The 22,707-nt window shown below is 37.1% G+C and overlaps 2 protein-coding genes across 3 annotated transcripts; both read right to left on the bottom strand.

The window, feature by feature from the left end:
• Positions 1 to 1,460: 1,460 nt before the first annotated feature.
• Positions 1,461 to 5,570, bottom strand: txnl4a (thioredoxin-like 4A). Of its 2 annotated transcripts, none has more exons than XM_042506484.1 (4): positions 5,486 to 5,570; positions 5,011 to 5,190; positions 2,000 to 2,103; positions 1,461 to 1,902 (listed from the first exon to the last, which is right to left on the bottom strand). In XM_042506484.1, the coding sequence occupies exons 2-4, from the start codon at positions 5,161 to 5,163 to the stop codon at positions 1,731 to 1,733; spliced, it is 429 nt and encodes a 142-aa protein (XP_042362418.1). In that variant the 5' UTR covers positions 5,164 to 5,190; positions 5,486 to 5,570; the 3' UTR covers positions 1,461 to 1,730. The 2 variants fall into 2 exon arrangements, with proteins under 2 accessions (XP_042362418.1, XP_042362417.1); XM_042506483.1 differs by having other exon boundaries at positions 5,451 to 5,559.
• Positions 5,571 to 6,899: 1,329 nt separating this feature from the next.
• LOC121957620 (E3 ubiquitin-protein ligase ZNRF2-like) lies at positions 6,900 to 20,227 on the bottom strand. The gene is made up of 4 exons (XM_042506305.1): positions 19,495 to 20,227; positions 15,328 to 15,423; positions 10,923 to 11,028; positions 6,900 to 7,803 (listed from the first exon to the last, which is right to left on the bottom strand). Exons 1-4 carry the CDS (start codon positions 19,820 to 19,822, stop codon positions 7,746 to 7,748), a joined length of 588 nt encoding a protein of 195 aa, XP_042362239.1. The 5' UTR covers positions 19,823 to 20,227; the 3' UTR covers positions 6,900 to 7,745.
• Between the last annotated feature and the right edge of the window lie 2,480 nt (positions 20,228 to 22,707).

The raw sequence follows: 22,707 nt of genomic DNA, 5'->3' as shown, positions 1-22,707 counted from the left end.
GACAAACAGCAGACTGAAGGCAGGCGAGTGCATCAGTCAGTAGCCTGTCTAGGCAGACCCTCAGAAGCTTTAAGTTTAGACTTTGCCGCTTAAGGGTGTAATGCTCGAAGTTTGCAAGCATGGTTGGATCTATGATTGAATTGACTATAGTATTGTGAACGCGTATTTCCATTAGTAATAGTGTTGTGTCTACCTTCCCAGGAACTGAAGCTGGAAACCAGCTCAAAGCTGAACATGCTGCATTGCTTCATTTTCACGTTATCAAACAGTTCCTGACAATACATTCACCAAACTACTCTAATCAACAGTAAATAAGCTGTATGAGCCTTTGGTATTATGACAATCAGTAAGCTGTCAAATATCTCTGGCTCCACCTGCTGGAGATATTGGGGAGATGCGCTCTCTGGCTTCAGGCATCAACACAATACAACACTTACAATAACACTACATTAACCTGAGGTTCAGTCAGCACAACATGGACATACAGAGACTTACAGCCATCTGTACATTCTCATTCTTTTTCGTCGTCCTCAGCATTATTGAGACAGTTCTCCTGTATGGAGCCATCTGTTTTTTCCACATGCTCACACTCACCAATAACAATAAACTCCCAAAGATAACTCACTTAGCCAGCAAACTCATGGGTAATGCAAGATTTTGCCTCTAGTTTACTTCTGTTTGATCACAATGGTTCCACTGAAAACTGGTAAAAAATGCAGACTGTTTTGCTAAACAACACCACGGTTCCAAAAATCCCGAGTAGAACCTGTTCAAGACCCAGACTTAATTTAATAAACAGGTATCTGTGTCTGATAAAAAGCATTATGAGCCTCATCTGCTTTGCTACAGACAGCCAGTTTTTAACGGCGTTTGTTTCTTTACTTAACCCTCAGAAACATGGAGCAACATCACTTTTCTTGTGCTGCTTTCAGACGCCTTTTACAAGTATTAAACCTTTGAACCCTGCGCAAAAACTATGGGGAATGGGCAGCTTGGTTAGAAATTGCAAGAAATTAGCAGTTAGAAAATTATATTTAAAATGTAGGTAAAAATGTCTCAGGGGAAAAAATCTAGGGGAAAAAGTATATTTCTCTGTATCATAATTTCATATTTAAAATTGTTACAAAATTATATATTTTTTTCAGGACTTTTTGCCAAGTCTTGTTCACCTTGTTTGATTTTTTTAAAACTAATTTTCTTGTACTTTTTACAATTTTTTTTGCTACTTTTTGGGTAATTTCTTCTTTTTTTGCTCATTGCATTTTCCCCATGTTTTTTAGAAAGCAGACCAATTTGGTCAGGTTACAAAAGTTTAACTACTGTGGGCACAAAGTTTCTCTCACACAGTATTTGTGGGTAGCTGTGTTCATTTCATACATTTTCCCCATTCTAAGCAACCGTACTGTGTAAATGACATTGAAAAGACAGCTAGCAACAACTGAAGGGAACCTTCAGCAAAATAACTTCCATATGGAAATATCCATCCATGTTTATTTGTAATATTGAAATATGAAGATTTTACTCGCTATTCAAGAAACTGAACATGTTGGTCAACACCCAAAACACAAGTGGCACAATAACGCAACACAATCATAATCATTAATAAGAATATTGTCCTGGTTCACAAAAACAAATATGTTGAAAAATATCTTCTATATCTTGTAGTCTCTGTCATGTCACAAAACATCAGAAAAAAAAACTCCTGAAAAAAGTTGGGGTGAAAATAAAACTCAATATCTGTATTTAGTGGAATAATCCTTCGGAGACACCACCAGACCCCGTCCTTTCCTTGCTCCCCGGTACACTGTCTCAACAATGTCTATCATCTCCTGCTTGTCCTCCATCGTCCAGTTGATCTTGTTGTTGTTGCCGGTGCCCAAATCAATCATGATATGTTTGTTCCTGAAAAACACCATAAAACAACTGAGTTTATATAAATCCCATTACAACAAGGAATATTTACACTGATATTTTTAAATGGAAACGCTGAGTGCCTTACCTGAAGAAGAACATGACGGTGCAGGGGTCGTATAACTCGTACATCTTGTTGAAGTCGGGCACTTCTGTGATGTCCACCAGATAAATGACTGCAAAATTCTTTACCTGTCAGGAGACACCATAGAGTATTAATAAAATCTTATCATTATGAAACAAAAAACCCAACACTTTCAACGTTACTGACAGAACAACAAAACAGGGAAAGATCATTTCTGGATTAAAAAATAAAAATCTATTGATATTTCATTATTATTACAACCCCAATTCCAAGAAAGTTGGGACACTGTGTAAAATATAAAAACAAAATGCAATGATTTGCAAATTCTTTGTGATCTATAATCAATTAAAAAGAAAAAAAAGAATGTTCAAACTGATAAACTTTATTATTTTCTTGTAAATATACATTCATGCTTCAACACATACCAAAAGGTTGGGGCAGGGGCATATTTACCACTGTTTTACATCATCCTTTCTTTAATAACACTTAAGTGTTTGGAAGCTGAGGACACTAATTGTTAAAATTTTGAAAGTGAAATTCTTTCCCTTTCTTGCTTTATATATAACTTTGGTTGCTCAACAGTCCAGGGTCACCATTGCGCTTCATAATACTCCACACATGTTGAATGGGAGTCAGGTCTCGACTGCAGGCAGGTCAGTGTAGTAGCTGCACTCTTTTACTATGAAGCCACTCTGTTCAAACACTTGTCTTGCTGAAATAAGAAGGGACATCCCTGAAAAATACATCATCTGAATAGCACCGTATGTTGCTCCAAAACCTGTATGTACCACTCAGCAATCATGGTGCCTTCACAGATATGCAAGCTATGATGCCGTGGACACAAACACCATCACAGCTGCTGGCTTTGAGCTTTGAGCTGCTAACAATTTGGATGCTCCTTTTCCTTTTTAGCCCAGAGGACACCATGTCCATAATTACCAAAAAAACATTTGAAATGTGGACTCATCAGACCACAGCACACTTTTCCACTTTGTGTCAGTCCGTCTCAGATGAGCTTGGGTCCAGAGAAGTCTGCAGTGTTTCTGGATGTTGTTGATATCTGGCTTTCACTTTGCATGGTAGAGTCTGAACTTGAGTTTGTAGATGCAGAGATGATCTGTGTTTACTTACAATGGTTTTCTTAAATGTTTCCGAGCCCATGGCGTAAAATCCTTTATTCAATCATGCTGGCTTTTAATGCAGTGCAGCCTAAGGGGTCAAAGGTCACAAGTATTCAATGTTGGTTTATCAGCCTTGCCCCGTGTGCTCAGAGATTTCTCTGGATTCTCTGAATTTTTTGGTGATGTTATGGATTGTACACTGTGAAATCCTTGAGTGGTAAAGCTTGTGCTGTCTCTGCTTGTAAACAACTTAGTCTTTTGAGGATGACCCTATCGAACCCTGACCAATATTGTCATCTGTTACCAATTAACCTGTTTACCTGTGGATGGTGCATAACTGGTGATTTTTATGCATTCCATAACTTTCCCAGTCTTTTGTCGCCCCTGTCCAAACTCTTTTGGAACGTGCTGCAGGCATCAATTTAAGAATGAGAGTATATTTATAAAAAAAAAAAAACTTTATCAGTTTGTATGTAGTTCAAACCAGATTTGCAACTGCATTTTGTTTTATTTTTGTTTTACACAGCGTCTTGGCTTTTTTAGAACTTGGATTTTATTGTTATCATCATATTTCATTTTTAAAACACTTGTTACTTGCTTTGCCAGTTCACATTACCAAGCATGTAATACATTTAGTTGTTTGCATGACGGTAACACTGGCTACATGTCAACCTACATTCAACAGTTCATTGTAAGATATCAACCAATATTAAACACACTGTTCACTGACTGTCACAAACCTCCTAAGTTTTACCTGCAGTACCTCACCTCTTATGTGTACTGCTGAAACATAGGCATGCTTAAATAAGCTTCAAACAGAGTAAAACGTCAATGACTGCGCTGCCTCAGCTTTTAACGGTTTTGATAGCTTTGGACAGCATGTCCTTTAAAAGGTCTACAAAATTCTGACTGAGAGAAAGACACCCCAACATAACATACTGTAATAGGAATCTTAGCAGTAAAATCTGCAGTAAACTGCCACGAGCAGCGAACACTGTGATGAAAATAGTGATGAATCTTCACATTCCTTCAACAGACAGCATAAATCTAACATAAAATAATTTGCAGTATCGGAGAAAAGGACTCATATGATTTTCAGCTGCAAAATCAATGTGATTTCCAGCTGTGGTCAAGTCAGACAATAAACTGTATCACTTCTGTTGGTTTTAACAGCTGAATGCGCAAAGTGTCAACGATTAACCACCAAAAGTGTTTTTGTCTAGACACGTGGGTCTATAGGTTAACTGGGATACTCTTCAGTTTACTGCACTGCACCCAACCCCGGTCTGGTAGGAGCTGGTGGTGCAGCTCATTACTGCCAATAACACCATCCTGGCCCAAGTAAGGGTGAGTGAGTTAATGAGTAAGCAAATCAATTATAAGCCATAAACCCCCTTTAGCATTCGTACTTATTACTGTTAGCTCTGTTTTCACCTTTAGCAGTGTCAGCACAGGTAGAGCTGCTCACAAAGGTAACAATGCGAAAGGGGTTTTGTGGTCAAAATGAAGCCACTGAATCACTGGGGCAACCTTGATGAGACTGGAGGTGGGCATAATAAAACAGAACATGTTTAACTTAAATATAAGGCTTGAATCTAACATACAAACATCCTGAATATTTTCTGTTGCTGTTAACTTGATGGTACTGAAAGACAAGTTCTTTTAGTTTAATATTGACAAATACATAACACATATATGTTCTCTCTATGAAAATGCATCTTTCTATTTAGTTTATCATTTTATGGACATGCATCTCCCGTTGTGTGAGGTGCATGTCCATAAAATGATGCACCTCACACAGCGGGAGATGCAACTACGCTAGTTAAGATAGCAAGGGGGAGCTAATGATGCTAATGCAAGAACACACGATCAGACAGTGATGTCAAGCAAAACCTTTTCAGCGATGCTGTAGAGAACTTCGTCCATCTTCATACACGTCGGGTCCCAGTCGTGTCCAAAGCGGATCACGAGGACTCGGTCCTCCTCAGACAGGATGGCTTGATCCACTTGCCAGCCATTATGGAGATGTGGTAGCATGTACGACATCTTGATCCTCAGCTGTCAACTCCCGATCTGAAAAATAACATTTGACTTTAACTTCACTTAACTGGAGGGGTAGCGAGAGTAACGTTGATTCAACAACCGGTAAATAAGGACCTCTGCTCATTGCTTGTGTACGCTAGTACCGTGAGAAATGTGCAGTTAGCCTTCTGACGCTACATATCGGTACCGTTAGCCTGTGAGCTAGCCGAGAAAAAAAAGTCTGAAAGGGGGAAGAATGAAACTTTACTAGTTTGATAGAAACTATGAATAATTAGTGCGGAAACGCTTACCTTTAAATAAAAAGGAGTGCGTATGAAAAACGAACCTTGTTAACTTTACTCTAAAGCAAAACCGCAACACTCCGAACTGCTGCTCCTGTTGTGGAGGCTGCTGTAGTATCGTAAATGTTACGTTTTTTACACGTCATCAAGAGAGCGACAGCGTGGCCAGGACGTGCTTTCGTCACTCATGTGTTATTGTAATAGGTGTGTGGTGGTATTGTACATGTGTTTATGTTTTTTTTGTGAATTGTATTTGAATCTGTCTTAGATGATTTAAAAAAAATATGTGTGTGTTTGTGTGTGTGTGTGTGTGTGTGTGTGTGTGTGTGTGTGTATGTATGTATGTGTGTGTGTGTGTGTGTGTGTGTGTGTGTGTGTGTATGTATATATTACATTAAAGATAAAATGTTGGAGGCACTTCCAAAACTTAAACATTGAGAAGTCAGTTTGGAAAGATAAATATGAATACAAAATTTAATTAACTTTATGACTTTACTAACTTAAGTGCTGTATTTTATACAAGGGGAATACAAAACAAATAAAAGGAATATAATTATATATAGATCAAATACACTTCATAAAACCAAGACTATCTTTACATAAGATCGGTATGAAGATGGACTCATTGGTTTTTGTAGGGTGAATTTTTAAGTACCAACACTTCTCCAATCAATATGATGGACTTGAAATGTCAGTAAAAGTATCCGCTGCCGAACCACCAGACTACAGAGCAGCTTCTTTCCCCAGGCTGTGAAACTCCTCAACTCCTCCAACACCAAAAGTGCAAGTGTATTTGTAAATAACAAATAAATCTACCTTCTTCTTCTTCTAGTAAAGATAACTATTCTATATCTCTCTAGCTTGTGGTTCTAATCTGTATTACATGCTATATAATGTAAATATGAGGAAAGTACTGTCAGATTACAATAGTACAATGCTATCCGTTTCCTGAGAAAAAAAACATTCTCCTTTGCTGTTGGAAAACTACCGTCTGTGATACTCATACGTTTATTACCAAAGCTAGTCAGACAAATGAGGCATATCTCTGCAACACCTTCAGTAAGAGAAAAGCTGACATTTCTTTAGACTGCTCATTTTCTCAACAAATGGAAAGAACACTCAGCCCATGTCTCTGCATGCCCACGTCTAGGGAGTCATTCATCTTCACTGACGTCTCTCTGCTGGCAGAACTTATTCAGCTGTCTTGTCTTTGTATTGTAGTAGTGGAAATTCTTTGGCAAGTTTCACAACAGCAAACTGCAGACAGTCCTTAATTTAGACATCCATACATGCTATGAATACTGCTTTAAAAAGAACTATTTTTGAAATATGTAATGCCTTGTTCCCCTTCCTCTTCTTCCTCTTGTCTCAAATGCATCTCATTAGAGGATGACTCATTTCCTTTACATAAAAAAATACACTTTTACATTGGCATATTTAATAGTTTGTATGCAGTACTGGGACACAAAGACAAGACATTTATTGTTGTGCAATTCATTACAGTACAAGTAGAAAGGACAATGGACATGGTTCAAAGGTTATAGAAAAACTTTCCAGTCTATGACATAGCAGCATATTATGGCACTCCTTAGAGTATGACTCATTATTAGATATGTTTATCTTTAACTTCACCACAAAACTACACAATCACATTACTGTGGTTCTCAATGGACAAGTGATTAACAAAGTCCAACTATTTCACGTTAGACTATTTGGTCTATGACACGATTGTTTAACAAAATTGATTTCACAAATTTCACAATAAAATTCGGATCTATTCCGTAACTACCATCAACACTGTAATCATCCCTTAAAGCTGAAAAAAGGCATTCATAATTCTGAATGGCTGTTTTTTCACATTGCACAACATCAGCCTTCAGCCTTCCGATCAAGTCTGAACAGTCTCTTTATCTAAACCTCTGCTGGAAAGAGACGTTCCACTATGTTTGTTATACAAGTCCTCTGCTATAAAACCACACCCTGTTCAGCTTAACAGTTCCCATCAGATCACAGGTTGCATGAAGCCACATAAGGCCAGCAGGTGGCATAAAGAACATTCACATATTTTCTGGAGACGCAGTGACTCCACCAGTGGTTCTTTGAACATCCAACGGCGTCTAGAGGAACATATCTGAAATCTGTCTTTCTTCCATGAGGCAATATGAAAAATCCTGTGCACATTAATGTCTTACAATCCCTGAGGAGCGCTGGGACTCGTCCGGACCAGACAGTGTTGGGATGAGATCAGGGCACACAGTCGACCACACTGATGTACAGTAGACTGAAACTGTACTCCTGCAGCTCCTAGTCGGCGGGATGCTCCGGACATGAGCGATTCACCTCAAACCACTCGTCTATACACCTGAAACAGGCAGAGGAGGACAACAAGGGAGTTGGTCTCTTGTGATTGAAGCTAGTGGAGAAAGAGCTGAATTACATTTAACTCCAATTCAAACCTATACATTTTATAAATTCAACACTTGGCATCTTTATCATCTTTATGTTACCTGGTTGGCAATGCCTGTTCTTAAAATGTTTCATTCACCAACGGATTCAATACTTGTGGTCCTCTGATTGAATAGATGATCGAGCATCTATATGTGCATATGCAACATATCCTTGCAGCTGGTATGATATCTTACAAAATGCACACACAATGATGTCCAACAAATAAGCAAACCATGAACGGTGTCATCACGTTACATATTTAATCTAATGTTATGTACTTAAAGTAAAGTTACATAGGTTAGGTGCAGGAAAGGTTGAGTTTACAAAAAGAATCATGCTTGTGCGCCTTTATGTTACATAGTAAACATAAAGTTTCATAGGTTAGGTTTAGGACATAAACCCAGCTAGTAAGTTTTAGTTCTAAAAACGATCTAAGAATGGTACAATGCAACCAATGCAGTGTTTTAGTAATGTTCTCAGCAGCAAGTTTCTTTTTTTGGTTCCCAGAATGTTCTTCTTACAGTTATGGTAACATTCTCCATGAACAAAGAAAAATGCTAAAAATGTTATATATTTAATTATTTATTTTTGTATCATATCACATATCACATTACATTACATTTTCATAAAAAATGGTCTGTAACCTCAGGCCTCAATAATATGTACTAAATGTTGCTTTGAAAATGTGCTTCCTTTGTTCTTATGCAACATTGTGGGAAAGTTTTACAAAAGAGCATTTTATGATCTGTCACCTCTCACAAACCCAAAACATCCTCATAATTTTGCAAATAAAACATAACGCCTTAGTCAGCATCTAATGTTACAGGGACATTTTTTAAAAAATAATAATAAATATTTTTAAAACGTTCTTTGAAAATTAGATTACATTTGTTCTTTAACATTATTGCAACTTGTAGGTAACGTTAGTTGGAACGGCCAGCTTGGAAGTTTTAGGTTAAGGCAATAAAGTTTAGGAGGTTTAATTGAGGAAAAGAATCTTGGTTGGTCAACATAACTTCATGTACATCAAGCCCATTCTTATTCTTTAGTAAACAAATACCGCTGCTTGGTCAGTGATTTCTGCATCAGACACTAACACCAAGAGCCACCATCAGAATGTATCAGGTAACAAAGCGGCTAGAAAGCACCATTCATGGCAGTGTGATACAACACTGGTTGGCATCAGTTAGAAATGCTGCAAATAACAACGTAATATAAGACCCTAAAGGGTGAGCAGGAGGGAAGGAGGATGGGTCCAACGAACCCCAGACTTTCACCCAGGAGCCTTGTGTTCGCTTCCATTATGAATGTTGAGCCAAACCATGTTTTTTTCTACGCCAAACCATGTGCTTTGGTTGCACAAGGAAATACATGTACATACAAGGTGCTTTATCGACGTACCTTTATTTTGAAAAAGACTGTTTGCGTCTAACAAGCAGAAACTGTACACTTAACGTGAAAACCGAAGTGTATTTCGAAAATGCAATTAACAGGCATAAATGAACACGCCGTCCCAGAGAGTCAACAACAAACACAGGAGGATACATGGCACTTAATATGTTAACGTGAACTGATGAGGCAACGATATTTGTTGAGTTGGGATTAGAACATGTTGGTACTTAATGAAAATTTACATAGGTAAGGTTTAGGAAAAGAAACGTGATGAAGAACATAAAATTACATTCACTTGGTTTCACACGGTATACTGGTCTCCTGGGAGAAAGACCTGTGTTTGTTTGAGTCATCATCACCCCAATCTGCCTCCTCATGCAGACTTTCCCTCTTCATACAACCTCCTTCTTTACTCTCATCAGCACATTGGTCATGTGACAACAGCCTGAAAAGCTTTCAATAGTTTCAAGCTTTAAATAAATGAACTAGCTGTAAACAAGACAGTATGACTTTTTTTTCCACTGTGACATATGTTGTTCCAACACGTTCTCATCCCAACTCGTCACATATTGCAGCCTTGTCAGCGGACTTCTGCATTTACATATTACAAGTTAGGTATGCTTCTGCGTCTGTTGTTTACGCTCCAGGATGTTGCTATGATGATGTCCACAAATGCACATAGTGGGATAACATGGCTCATGGTTGTGTTTAGGCAACAACAGCACAGATGGTTAGGTTCAAGGGACAAAGTCACGGGTAGCAAGGTTTAAGGAAAGGAGGTCCTTGGTAAGGTGTAGAAAAATACAAAAAAGGCAAACACTGGACTCTCGCATCAAAGTTTGTGGTACCCATCAACCTCTCCTCCTGCTCACGCTAAAGGCACCTTTGTGCTCCTTATATTTGGTCATTACCGGCAGCGTTTCAGCCTGACGCCGTCCTGATACGTTTTATGCGCATGCATCAGGTTCCATCTGGCCATGTTCTCAAGTGACGCCATGCATGCACGTGTTAGGATGATGCACCGGGTTCCCTCCAGCTGTCCGCCATCATATAATAAAATCATGAACGATGCTGTCTAGCTGTGCTCTCACCTGATGCTGTCTGGCGTGACATTTAGCGTCACTCACTTACGCCAAAAGCACAGACAGAGCAGAGCTATTCAACTAGTTCGGGACATTGAAGGGGCTGGTGGTTCTGGCCCTTAAGACACATGTCATTTGTTATGTAGAGGCATTTTTTCAGTTATGACAATAGTTACAAAGTTTAAAATTGTCAAGAAACACTTTGTTTCACTGTTTCTCCATCCTCCTATTTTCATTTTTGGTATTTCCACAAAAATATACAGATGTTTTGAATTTACAGCTTTTTTTATCTAATGCCTGCAAAAGTAAGAAACTAATAAGTCTAACTAGGTCTTGCATAGTGTGAGCTCTATTATGAAAATCTAGTAATGTCTGTATTACCGGAACACTTTGACATTTCAGGAAACACGCTGATTTGGTGTCGCAGGAAGTCTGATACCACTTTCGCATTTGCATGCTAAAAGTGAAGCCGTCTCTGTTTACACTTGGTTTTTTGCGTGTGTCAAACTATTTTTTTCTACACTCTGTTTATTTATGCCTGTTTGTGTGTGTTAGTTACCCTTTATGGTAGATACAGAGGCAGGGCAGCCTGGCAATGGTGTCTCCCTGCTCCAGCTCTTCTAAACAGATGGCACATTCCCCAGAGTCTCTGGACAGGATGTCCTCTGAGAAAGACAATACAGACAGAAACAAGATGAAAAAGAGCTGCCTCGCACACCAAACCATGCATCAGATGCTCAGTGAGATCACTGAATCCTGCACAACCATCTGTTTATCACTTGTTACCTGCTGTACCTGCAGCAGGGATAGTCTGACCCACCCCCGCTAAGGTACTGTGAGGCCCCCAAACATTTTCTAATTTACAATTAAAATAAAGTGATTCACACAGGGAATTGTTTTTGTACTTTTAGTGTACATAAAGTGCCAGAGTGAATACAACAGCATCAAAACAGAGCTTGTTTATAAAAAAAAGTGCCAGTGGAGGATCCCCCCACACCCCAGACAGAGGTCTTAACTAAACTTCTAATGTCCTAAATTCATGGAAATTTCCTTAAATCCTACATATGAGCTTAGCTCCTGGAAAAATCCTAATATCTTAGAAATGTCCTAAAATAATAGAAATGTCCCAACATTTTTGAAATGCCCTAAAACCAGAGAAATATCCTAAAATCCTAGTAACGTTCTGAAATCTGAGAAATGTCCTAAAATTCTAGAATTGTCCTGAAATCCTGGTAACATCCTAAAATCCTTGAATTGTAAAACAAAATCCTAAAAATATCCTGAAATCCTAGAAACTTCCTACAATCTTAGAAACGTCCTAAAATCCTGGAAAAGTCCTTAAATCCTAGAAACATCCTAAACTCCTACAAATGTTCTAAAATCCTAAAAATGTTCTAAAACCTGAGGAATGTCCTAAAATCCAGGAAAAGTCCTAGAATCCTAGAAACATCCTAAAGTCATAGAAATGTCACAAATTACTAGAAACATGAAATGAGCTGCTGTGACTGGCCCCTGGCCTCCTGTTATTTTGCAAAAGTGCCCCCCAAGCAAAGCAAGCTGAGTATCTCTGATCTACAGGGTTGCAGTGAATCAATATGCTGTCTCCAGAGGGAGAAGATTGTGACATATGGAATGGATCCACTTTTTATGATCCCTTTCTTGATTTAATAGTTTGATGATATATTTTAAAAACAGGTTCTGAGTCACATGTTTACCTGCACATTTAGCTCTGACAGGCCTTAGTGTCAATACCTGAGGGGAAGGAGTAATTATGACTGTTTGCTGCTGTATATGCGCTCATGTTTAAAAGAATCCTGCAGGAAAGCTAAGATAGACTCATTTACATGCACTTATGAAAATATTGATTTTATAGGTTTTACACATCTGTGTGCATGTGATAAGCTACAACACGCTGTGCAGTCTACGAGCTGCACATGAACCCTGTATTTATCAGTAACATGCTACTGTGGGTGTGTGTCAGCTGGAAACTGTGAGCGCATGTCTCCACACACACATCAACACGTAAAGATGAGGCACAGTCTACTCGTTTGTTTACATGCAGCACTGTCAATTCTGAATGCCTCTGCATGCACAGTGTGTGTAGAGACAACTGCACAGACAACATTTGTTTGCCTTTCCTGTGTGTGCACATGTAGGTGTGTGTGCACTATGCAGATGCTCACACACAGGGAGCCTGCACACAAATACACGTGGCTGTGTAAATGTGTGGCTACATCACAGAGCTGCAGATCTGCATGTGTAACACAGAGGACAGGTGCATGTCTGTGGATAATGTGTTTGTGAAAAATAAACTTTATGAAACTTTTCATGCAAGACTTATATTAACTCATAATACTCTTCATGATCCAGTTGTAGAAAATGGCATGAGTCTATTATTGTTATATATATACTGTATATATATATATTACTGAGTAACTTTTGAATAAGTAGATTTTTCAGCTGCATTTATGTACAATTTTGAGGTATTTGCACTTGATTACCTCCACTCTACGCTACTTTATACATACTTTCCTTTCTTCTCCATTACATTAACCCTTTGAAACCTGAGCAACGGCTTGATTTCTCTCAAAAACATGGGAAGAAGGCAACGAGCAACAAAACAAGAAATGGCCCAAAAAATAGCAAGAAATTGGCAAAAAGAAAAAGAGAATTACCCGAAAAGTAATTAAAAAATGCAAAACAAAAAGAAGACAGTAATAAATATTTGATCATGATTATTATAAATATAGTATTTCCATAGTTTTTTCCATTATTTTCCCTAGATTAAAAAAAAATCCAAATGTATTTATTTCTTACAATTTGTGGAACACATCTTACGCAGTTGCCTTTTTTTCTCATGTTTTTTTTTTTTAAGGAAAGCAGCACAAGGAAACTGAGGTCACTCCAGGTTTTAAAGGGTTAATCTATCTTTTGTCATATTCATAGCGCGTTTTCTGGTTTTTAGTACGCTGTCTATTATCCTTATCTCACCCAATAGCATTTTTTTTCACCTCATGGTGGCATAACTGTAATATTTCTGGTGTTATTTCTGTGCAAATTGGCTTGATTTCTTTCTCAAAAATATGGGAAGATAGCAATGAGCAAAGAACAAAAATGTCCAAAAAATTAGCAAGAAATAAGTGAAAATTTACAAGGAAATTACAAAACTAGTTATTAAATATTAAATATGAAATATTAAAATAATATTTTAAAAAAATTAAACACTAAAAAGCAAACAGGATTTGGGAAAAATTGCTTAAAATCATGATAATTCTGAAACATTATTTTAAATATGTAAGTATGATAATTATACTGATATTTTTTTCTAAATCTATTCCTTGCATGCAAGTTGCTCAAGTTGCCTTTTTCCCATGTTTTTGAAAGAAATGCTCTGGGTTCAAAGGTTGAAATACTTGTAAAAAGTGTCAGAAAGCAAAAAAAAAGTGAAAAGTGAAGAAAAGTGTTTCAAAGGGCTAATTTGACAGTTAATACAGTTAAATGGTTACCTTGCAGATTAACATTTTACATGAAAAACATGAAAGGTAATAATCAAGTTTAATAAAATAATACCGACACAAAATACTCAACATTTAAGATGTTTTTCTACAATTTTTGAATTTTTTTTAGCCTTTCAGGGCTTTGTAAATCTGTAACATGAAACAATGGATGAAGGAAAAATGACTCTTGGGACTTTTGAACTGCTTGCAGTTCACACTGAGGTATAGCCTGAAGACTGAGTGCAAAGTAACTGTGGGCAGAAATTAATGGCAAATCCTTCAACTTTAAGAAGCTCCTATGCCCTCTTGCACTTTAATTCTTAAACAGATATTTCACTGCAGAAGAGATGGTCTTTGTCATAAAACTGGGCTATTTGTTAATTTATTTTATTTTATTTTATTTTATTTTATTTTATTTTATTTTATTTTATTTTATTTTATTTATTATTCCATTTTACCTTTTGATTAATGTTGTATTTATTTTATCTCATTTTATTTGCGGGTTTTATTGCTTTTATTGCTTTTGTTGTTTTAATTTTACCCTCACTCTACCCCCATTTCTTCTCGCTTTTGTTCAATAGGACTGTTTGGCTTTCAGTTGTTCAATCACTGTCTGTGTATCTCATTTCTGCTCTGCTTTGTCGACACACTTCAACTCTACGTAAACTCTGTTTTTAAATGGCTATATAAACAAAGTTATTATGATAAATATAAATGAATTAATATTAATTAATATTATCTCTAAAATAGAAGGACAAAAACTCTTTTGAAATTGGTGCTATATTACCAGAGAAAACAGATAAAGAACTGTGGCATTTGCTTTGCTCAAGAGCTAGACAACCTACAACTACCAGAATGCACTGCTCTGCACAAGACCAATGAATGCTCCTGCTGGAGGATGACACAATGGTGGGCTGCTAACGAATAATCTTGAATTACAGTTAAACAGTAAGCTAAACATGGCTTCTGAAAACATTTGAGCAACTCAGTAACAGAACCTTGGTTTATATTTGACCAGCGCTGCTTCGTTTTACTGTTTGAGCTCTGTTTTTTTCAGTCTTTGCTTTTACTATACAAGAAACAGTATGGCGCCTACCTTCTGTTCACAAATACTTGTATCACAGCTAAAAAGTTCTCTAAAATACATTTTTTGAAAGCATTTGAGCTAAGAAAAAAGCAAATCAGTCACTGAATCTGTTTATATTTGATCGGCACTGCTTCGTTTTATAGCTTGATCTGAGTTTAGTCTTCACTTTTGGTGTCCGTGGTGGTTTGCATACAAAAATGCAAGAGTACAATCTGTAGTTGGAGCAACAGCAGAAGAGTAAGCAAAAATGAGAGTTTGCAGATGAGCAGGGAGGTCAGTTAGCTGGTTAGATGGAGAGAAGTTGACAACAGTTCATTTACTCAAACTAACCCAAAACAAAGCTTGCTGAAAATCAGCAAAGTATCTCTTTAATTTCTTACTGTTGTAGGTGAGGCGCGTTTTGCTGAAACACATCAGCAGGTGCTTCTCTATTTCATCTGATACCATAAACTTGGAACAGACAGGACAGTGGAAGCCTGTGGAGGAAAACACAAAGACAAGAATATGAGGACTTTCTCATAACCTTTTACTGGTAGGCCTATGTACAACAGAGGGGAGAGTTGTGGCAAACTTATCCTTGAAATATCTCAATATTCAATACCATTTTTGATTCCATGGGGGACGTTGAGATAGAGGGCATACAATTTAATATTTTTACAAAAAGACAAACATAACATGGTTATAACATGACAAGGACACCTTGTCTTTTTCCGGTTATTAGTACCGCAGAATGACCGCAGTAAACATTAACGATTAGAAAGAGAGTACGCCCAGCTGGTACTGGTCTATCAATGTGGGGAAAATGAGAATTGAAACCATTTTAAAAATTCACAATCGATACAGTATGTAACGTTTTGCTGCTCTGTCTGTGCCCAGAGTACACTCTGTGCTCTGAGAGTGTGGTTCAATGCATAAACGAACCGTATCTATACTTCGACAGCTTTCCTAATAGGTTTGGTGGTATCACGGTATACCTGGTACGGTGTACCAGGGTATTTAGAAATCTTGAAGGTATGTTTTTCAGTATAGTCATAAATACAGGTTCTCCTCATTGTATGTGGTGCACAGCACACACCGTCAGAGCTTAGTCTCCAGTCTCTGGGGCGTGGGGAATATCTCCATGTTTTTTACGTCCTATTTGGTGAATTAAGGATTAATTTTGACTAAACCGGAGCTGTTGATGTTGGAAAAATGAACTTACTACCTAGATTACTAGCAAGAGTAAGACAGATGGGTGAGTTTTAATATGTTTCAGTCGAGTTTTATTGATGTGTGTTTTATGTTGAGTTCACAAGGCAATTAAGCCTCGTCAGTCTTCTGTGACCGAGACAAAGTTGAATTCAAAAGGTGTACAGTTGTATTTCTCTGTTGAATAAGGAAAATAGGTGTGAGAATATTATTTTTCTTAACAATTGATTTGTTTCTGTTGTGGCTTTCTTGTCTTGTTTTGTCTTGTCTCGTCTGTAAGGCTGAAAGCACACGTCATATACCTTATACTCTGGTGAAATTTCATGAAAACTTAGATATGCAACACCTCCATGCACTTGCTGGTTCTCTGTCTTCTGTAAACAATCTGCGTCTGAGTCAGATCTACGGCAAAAACACCTCAAAGCTTGCTGTACTGTATGTATGAAATGTACAATCATTTATAATTTGACCCATATACACATGAACTTTGACCCTGTGCATCTTCTCAGCTGCACAAAGATTAATTGGCCAGGAGCTGGCTGACCTGAGATAAGCTGACCTCCTGTTTAACATTATAACACCTCAGGGAGAAAGGGACAACAAATGCATCATATATGCAGGCAGTTATTATCACGGAGTGTGTGTGAGCCTCATGTGTTTTTAAGCCAGAAGAGGAAACGGCCTGTGGACACAGTGTCAGGCCTGCAGGGTAACCGTCACATGATGAGATGAGCAAAGGTTATTGTTATTAGACTTCCTCATCAGGGGAATAACCTGTAAAGGAGGGGAGATCAGAACTGAAATATATTTTTATTGATCTTGTAATAAAAGATGAGGAAAATGGATTTACGTGAAATCTAACAACAATAAGGATCTAGGAAACCATGTAAAAGGTTTGACGTGTTGTTATGGAGCCTCTGTTTTCCACAAAGTTTCAGTTGTTTTTGTTTATTTGTTGATCACAAAAGTTTCTTCATTTTCTCTGCCGTGTTCTGCCTCTATCTTCATTTATATCCACACGGCACATCAAATAATTTTTAAAGCACTTTTGGCTTTAGGGGAGGAGCATACATCTTTAAATGCTGTATTTGTATTTATTATATAGCCGGTTTTAGTAAAGAATATACAGGTCAAAGCCTGCAGGTCAGCAGGTCTGGAAGGCATGTTCTCTTATAAAAAAAAAAAAAAAAATTTAAAAAATTGGGATTTTTTTCTTTTTTGGGGCAATTTTTATAGAAAACTTTTTTTTTTAAAGAAATTTGTTTTGTATAAATAAAGAAAAGGAAAAAAGCTCTGTTTCCCAGTGACATGGATGTTACAGTCCTGTTATATTTGGGTTCAGTCCTGTTTTTGTAGTTGTGGTCTGCTGTGGAGACAACCCACCAGTTGAGAAACAGCTAGAAAGTCGCACATTCAGGAAGCGTGTGTGTGTGTTTGTATGTGTGTGTTTGTGTGTCAGGCAATGTGTAACCAGCAGGAAGCTCTTATCTGCTGACCTACATTATGCACTCTTCCCTCTCAACCCGAGTGAAAAACAGGCCAGTTTTGCAAAACAGAGGAGAGCTTAAAGAAGAGAGGCAGCAGTTACAGCAGAGCCACCTGTGGCTATGATACAAGTGCACAAGTGCCAAACAAAGAGCTCAGTCATCACACGGCTATTACCATATGCCAGGTATCAGATGTCAAACGGAAAAATACTAAGCAACTTTGACAGCAGCTGTAATGGATATAGCTTATGGTACCTTTTAGGGTATTATCTATTTATGAAATCCTACATGAACTAATATGACAATGGCAAACTCACACTGAGAGCCATAAACACAGAAATATTACAGTTAAACAGCCACATGAGGTGAAAAAATTGCCGCTGGGTGAGATAAGGACAATAGACAGTGTACTAAGAACAATAAATACACTATAAGTAAGGCGAAAAATAGATTAACCCTTTAAAACTTGGAGAATCATGGCTTTTCTTGGGCTACTTTCCTTTCACATTTAAACCTTTGAACTTTGAGCAAATTGCTCCAATGTCTTAAAAAAAACATGGGCAAAAAAGGCAAATCGGCAAATAGTGGTCCATAAATTGCAAGAAATTAGTAGATAATTTTTTTTTTTTAAATCTAGGGAAAATGTCTAGGGAAAAAAAGAAACAAACTAAGGAAAGATATATATACTTTCTGTTTTTACATTTTGCTTATTTTTTTTAATTTCAGGTTTTTGCTAATTTCTTGCTAAGTTTGGGGTCATTTTTTTCCTTTGTTGCTTACTGCCTTCCTCCCATGTCTTTGAGAGAAATCAATGCTATTTGCTCAGGTTTCAAGGGGTTAATATAATGGGGTAGAAAGTACAGTATGTATATGGTAGCTCAGAGTGGAGGTACATGAGTACAAGTACCACAAAAATGTACCAAAATATAGCTGAAAAAGAAATAATTATTTAATAGTTACTGCGTCATTATGTGTCTGCAATTTATTTCAAAAACATGTGAAAAGGCAATAGGCAACTTGGCAATAAATGTTCCGCAAATTGCAAGAAATTAGTAGATTTAGAAAATTGTTTCTTAAAAGGAAAATGTCTGGGGAAAAAAATGAAAAAAGCTTGGGAAAAAAACAAAATTTATAATTAATATTATCACATGTTTAATATTATGTTATGTTTTCCAAGTCTTGTTTGTTTGTATTTTAACTTTATTTTTCATTTTGTTTTGTACTGTTGTTGTTTTTTTGTTTTTGTTTGATTTTTTTGTTTATTTTTTTACTAATTTTAAGGTAATTTTCTTGTACTTTTTACTGATTTATTGCTTTCATCTTTTGTTGCTCATTGTCTTATTCCCATGTTTTTGAAAGAAATCAAGCCAATTTGCGCAGGTTCCAAAGGGTTAAAATAGCCCTATGCACCATTAGGTGTCTGCCCTTTCTTTTAAAAACATGGGGAAAAGACTATGAGCAACTTGGCAAGAAAAGGTGCATAAACTACAAGAAATTTGTACATTTAGATTTAAAAAAAAAAAAAAAAAAAAAAAAAAGCTAGCATTTTTTTTCAAGACTTGGTTTCCTTGTTTGTTGTTATTTTTTTCATTTTGTTTTGTTATGTTCTGGTTGTCTTTGGTGTTTTAATGTACAGGTAATTTGCTTGTACTTTTTACTAATTCTCGCTAAGTTTTGGGTCATTTCTTCTTTTGTTGCTCATTGCCTTCTTCCAAAGTTTTTGAGAGAAATCGAGTCAATTTGCGCAGGTTTCAAAGGGTTAAAAAAAGCCCCATGCACCATCATGTTTTTGTAAAGTACTGTAAAGGCACCCAGCAATAACACACAGGCTCCCAGGTGTGAATGTGACTGACCCGTGTGTTACAGTCTTACCTCCCAGCAGGTGAGGGGACAGGTGAGCAGGTAGGGAACCTATAAGCAGCCTGTGTCCCTCCGGAGGCAGCTCGCCCCCCTCGTCACCGTCCGTGCCATCGAGGCTCTGATTGAGTACGTGTGACCCCGACCTGCCGCCGGCCGGTATACTAAGCCCAGAGCTGGTTGGCCCTCCACCGGTGTAACGGATCCGGGGGCCATCCGGTCCATTGGTGTACCTGAACCCGGCGATCCGTTCTCCTCCGCTGGCGTTTCCAGATGGCAGGTCGGAGCTGGAATAAGCCCGAGTTCTGCCATCAAACGCTGGGCTGCTCTGCTTGGCCCCCATACCGTCTCAGCTTCACCTCGGTTTTTTTTTTTCTCTGTGCGTTTTAAAGTTTTTAGCCACGACACATGGTTACAGTACAGAGCTGACGGCGACACAGCAAATAAAGGCTGACACGTGAACAACAATAAAGGCGAGCTGATCCAACATGTCACAGTTTGACGGTGCGCCCTGTGCGTAAAGTGCGCACTCACTGACGCATAACTTATTTTTTTTCTTGGCACAGCCCTTCCCTTTTTTCAACAATGGAAAAATAAATCAAACAGATGAAATGTCTTCAGGTATAAGTCTTCAGTTGCTCCACTTCAGACGAGCACGTTAGCGCAGATGTTGACTCGCAGCTCGGCTGCCTTTTACTTTGTTTTTGTGCTCAACTGCGGCCGTCTGGAAAGAAAAATAAAAGCAGGGATTGCCCTCCTCCCCTCTGTGAGGCAGTTCCGTCAAATTACCCCAACTTCACCAGGAGAGCACAACTTCAGCCTTCAAAGTAAAAGCGGTGAGTACAGCGTGCAGGAAACTGTGCAAGATCATTTCATTAATATAAAATTAAAGAAAAGTACTTAGTTAATTTAGTTATATTCAGTAGAACACAGATTACTTTTACTGAAGTAAATGATTTGAATAATTTTAACAGCTCTGAGCCACAGATACACAGCACTGTCCTTAACATTTAGGATTTTTGGTTGCCACATGTTTTGTTTGTTGTTTGTTTTAACGCTTTAAAACCTGGATAGACAACAGTTTACTTTTGCTGCATTCAGATGCATTTAATCCTCTGAGACCTAAGACAATTGATTTGATTTCCTGCAAAAAAGATGGGGAAAAAACATGCTGAGCAACTTGGAAAGGAAATGTCACGCAAACTGACCTGAAAATAGCTTGGGTTCGGCAGGGATGGGGGTGATTATTAGATATTATCTAAAAACTAGATATAAATTATGTACAAATTTTTCAACAATATTTTTGAAATTATGTAGTTTTTTGCATACTTTCAATTTCTTTCTACTAATTTCTTGCTATTTTGTGTTGTTAAGTTGCTTGTCACACTCTATCCATGTTTAATCAGGTTTCAAAGGGTTAATTGTGCAAACTGGTATAAAGCACCTTGAGCTAGAAAATGAATTATTTAGCTGTCAGATGCATCAGTTTAACAGCTACAGTGGTTTAAGGGACAGTTTGGTATTTATAAGGGGGAAAGGGGGGTGCAAAAAGGAAAAGACATGTCTAATCATTTTTTAAGCACTGGGGAGGGATTCATTTTTTTAAAATCTTGGCTTAGGGGAGGGGCATACAATTTAAATTCTATATCTTATTTATTTTACCACCAGTTTTTAAAGATAACATGCTTTTAAAAATTGGCAAAACTACATCATTTATTATAGCCTTTATGTGTAAAAACAGACATTATTGTTGGATTTTCAAATTTCCCACAGTCCTTGAACATAAAAAAATATAACCAAATCTGAGCACGAAGAAGTGATATATCTATTCTTTAGTCTCATTTAAAATTTGACCCAAAATAAAGTTTGTACAAACTAACCAGCACACACAACAAGAGTGAAAAACGGAGGCTTTTTCAACTTAAACTTACATCTTTTTAACGTTCAAATATTAAAGGCTACGTTTTAACATCTAAAAACTAATTCATACCGGAGGGAGGGTCATGTTCAGTATTTTCCAAGTCACTCAGGAAGGCTCAAGGAAAACTATTTGTAACTTTAGGGAGAGGTAAAACACTCCAGCCACCCTAGTCCTCTGCTAAATAAAGAACAGTCCCTTATAATCAAATTAACAGGCCAGTTTTCCCCAAATGAAAATTCCCCAAAGTTCTTCATGCTTGTAAACTGTCCAACAGGTAGCAAGGACTCCAACCATTACTGGAGATCGGGTAGATAGATGTATATGTACACAGCCTATATATGCAGTGGTGGAGTAAGTACTCTGATCCTTTAGTTAAATAAAAGTCCTGATACTACACCATTGCCAACCAATTTTCTGTTCGGCTAATATTAATTGACTTATCAGCTTGCTTTTATGTGATGTCGTCTATGTTAATTCCTCCAGTTTTGTTTGTCTTTTGATTTATCTTTTAGTTTATTATTTTATTCTGTCTTGCTCATGTTTGATTCTATTATTAGTACTCTTATTTCTGTGCTTACAGCTTTTATTCGTAAAAATTGTATTTACTCTTATTGGTATAGGTTGTTATTGCTATTATTATTATTGTTGTTATTATTATTTTAATTGCTTCTCTCTTGTTTAATTCTACTTTAAATTTTGTCTGGCCTTACTTTGGCATTATTGTTTGGTTCTTGTTTGGTTTGGTCTTTGGTTATGTTGCCTCTGCAAGAAATCTTTGTTGCTTCTGCTCTGCCTTGTGTGTCAAAGCACTCTGTAAACTCTGTTTTAAAGGTGCTTTATCAGTAAAATAATATCTGTACTTTTAATGCATCTTTGTACATTTATACAATTATATTTCAGATGGAAATATCGTGCATTACTATTAATATCTGAAACATTTTATCAAAACATATTTTATAAACTCTTTTTTATGTTAAAAGTTTAATTTGTAATGTCACTAGAAACTAAAAGTTTCAGATAAAAATAGTAATGCACAATATTTCCATCTGAAATGTAATGGAATAGATGTACAAAGATGCATTAAAAGAACAGACTCAAGTAAAATACAATGACCTCAAAATTTTACTTTTGTACACTACTTAAATAAAGTGAATATAAAGTAAATGTACTTAGTTACATTCCACTACTGTAGCCTGTTTATGTGTAGGCAATGTGTGTCCTTTAGAGATCAGTGAAAATCCTCCAAATGCACAGTTTGGTTGTGAAGTAACTAACTTGTAGTGAATAGAAAAAGCTACCACTGAAAA

The sequence above is a fragment of the Plectropomus leopardus genome, chromosome 18 (assembly GCF_008729295.1).
Source record: "Plectropomus leopardus isolate mb chromosome 18, YSFRI_Pleo_2.0, whole genome shotgun sequence".
In the NCBI taxonomy this organism is placed as follows: domain Eukaryota; kingdom Metazoa; phylum Chordata; class Actinopteri; order Perciformes; family Serranidae; genus Plectropomus; species Plectropomus leopardus.
This window is presented reverse-complemented; position numbering and strand designations above follow the sequence as displayed.

Bases quoted from the DNA above. Each gene is read 5' to 3' on its own strand.
- txnl4a (XM_042506484.1), bottom strand. From the start codon at position 5,163: ATGTCGTACATGCTACCACATCTCCATAATGGCTGGCAAGTGGATCAA. The intron at 2,104-5,010 runs GTTTTGCTTGAC...GTCTCCTGACAG, and splicing joins TCTACAGCATCGCTGAAAAG to GTAAAGAATTTTGCAGTCAT. The intron at 1,903-1,999 runs GTAAGGCACTCA...GGTGTTTTTCAG, and splicing joins ACCGTCATGTTCTTCTTCAG to GAACAAACATATCATGATTG.
- LOC121957620 (XM_042506305.1), bottom strand. From the start codon at position 19,822: ATGGGGGCCAAGCAGAGCAGCCCAGCGTTTGATGGCAGAACTCGGGCT. The intron at 11,029-15,327 runs GTAAGAAATTAA...TGTCTTTCTCAG, and splicing joins AACGCGCCTCACCTACAACA to AGGACATCCTGTCCAGAGAC. The intron at 7,804-10,922 runs GTAACTAACACA...TGCCTGTTTCAG, and splicing joins CTCTGTATCTACCATAAAGG to GTGTATAGACGAGTGGTTTG.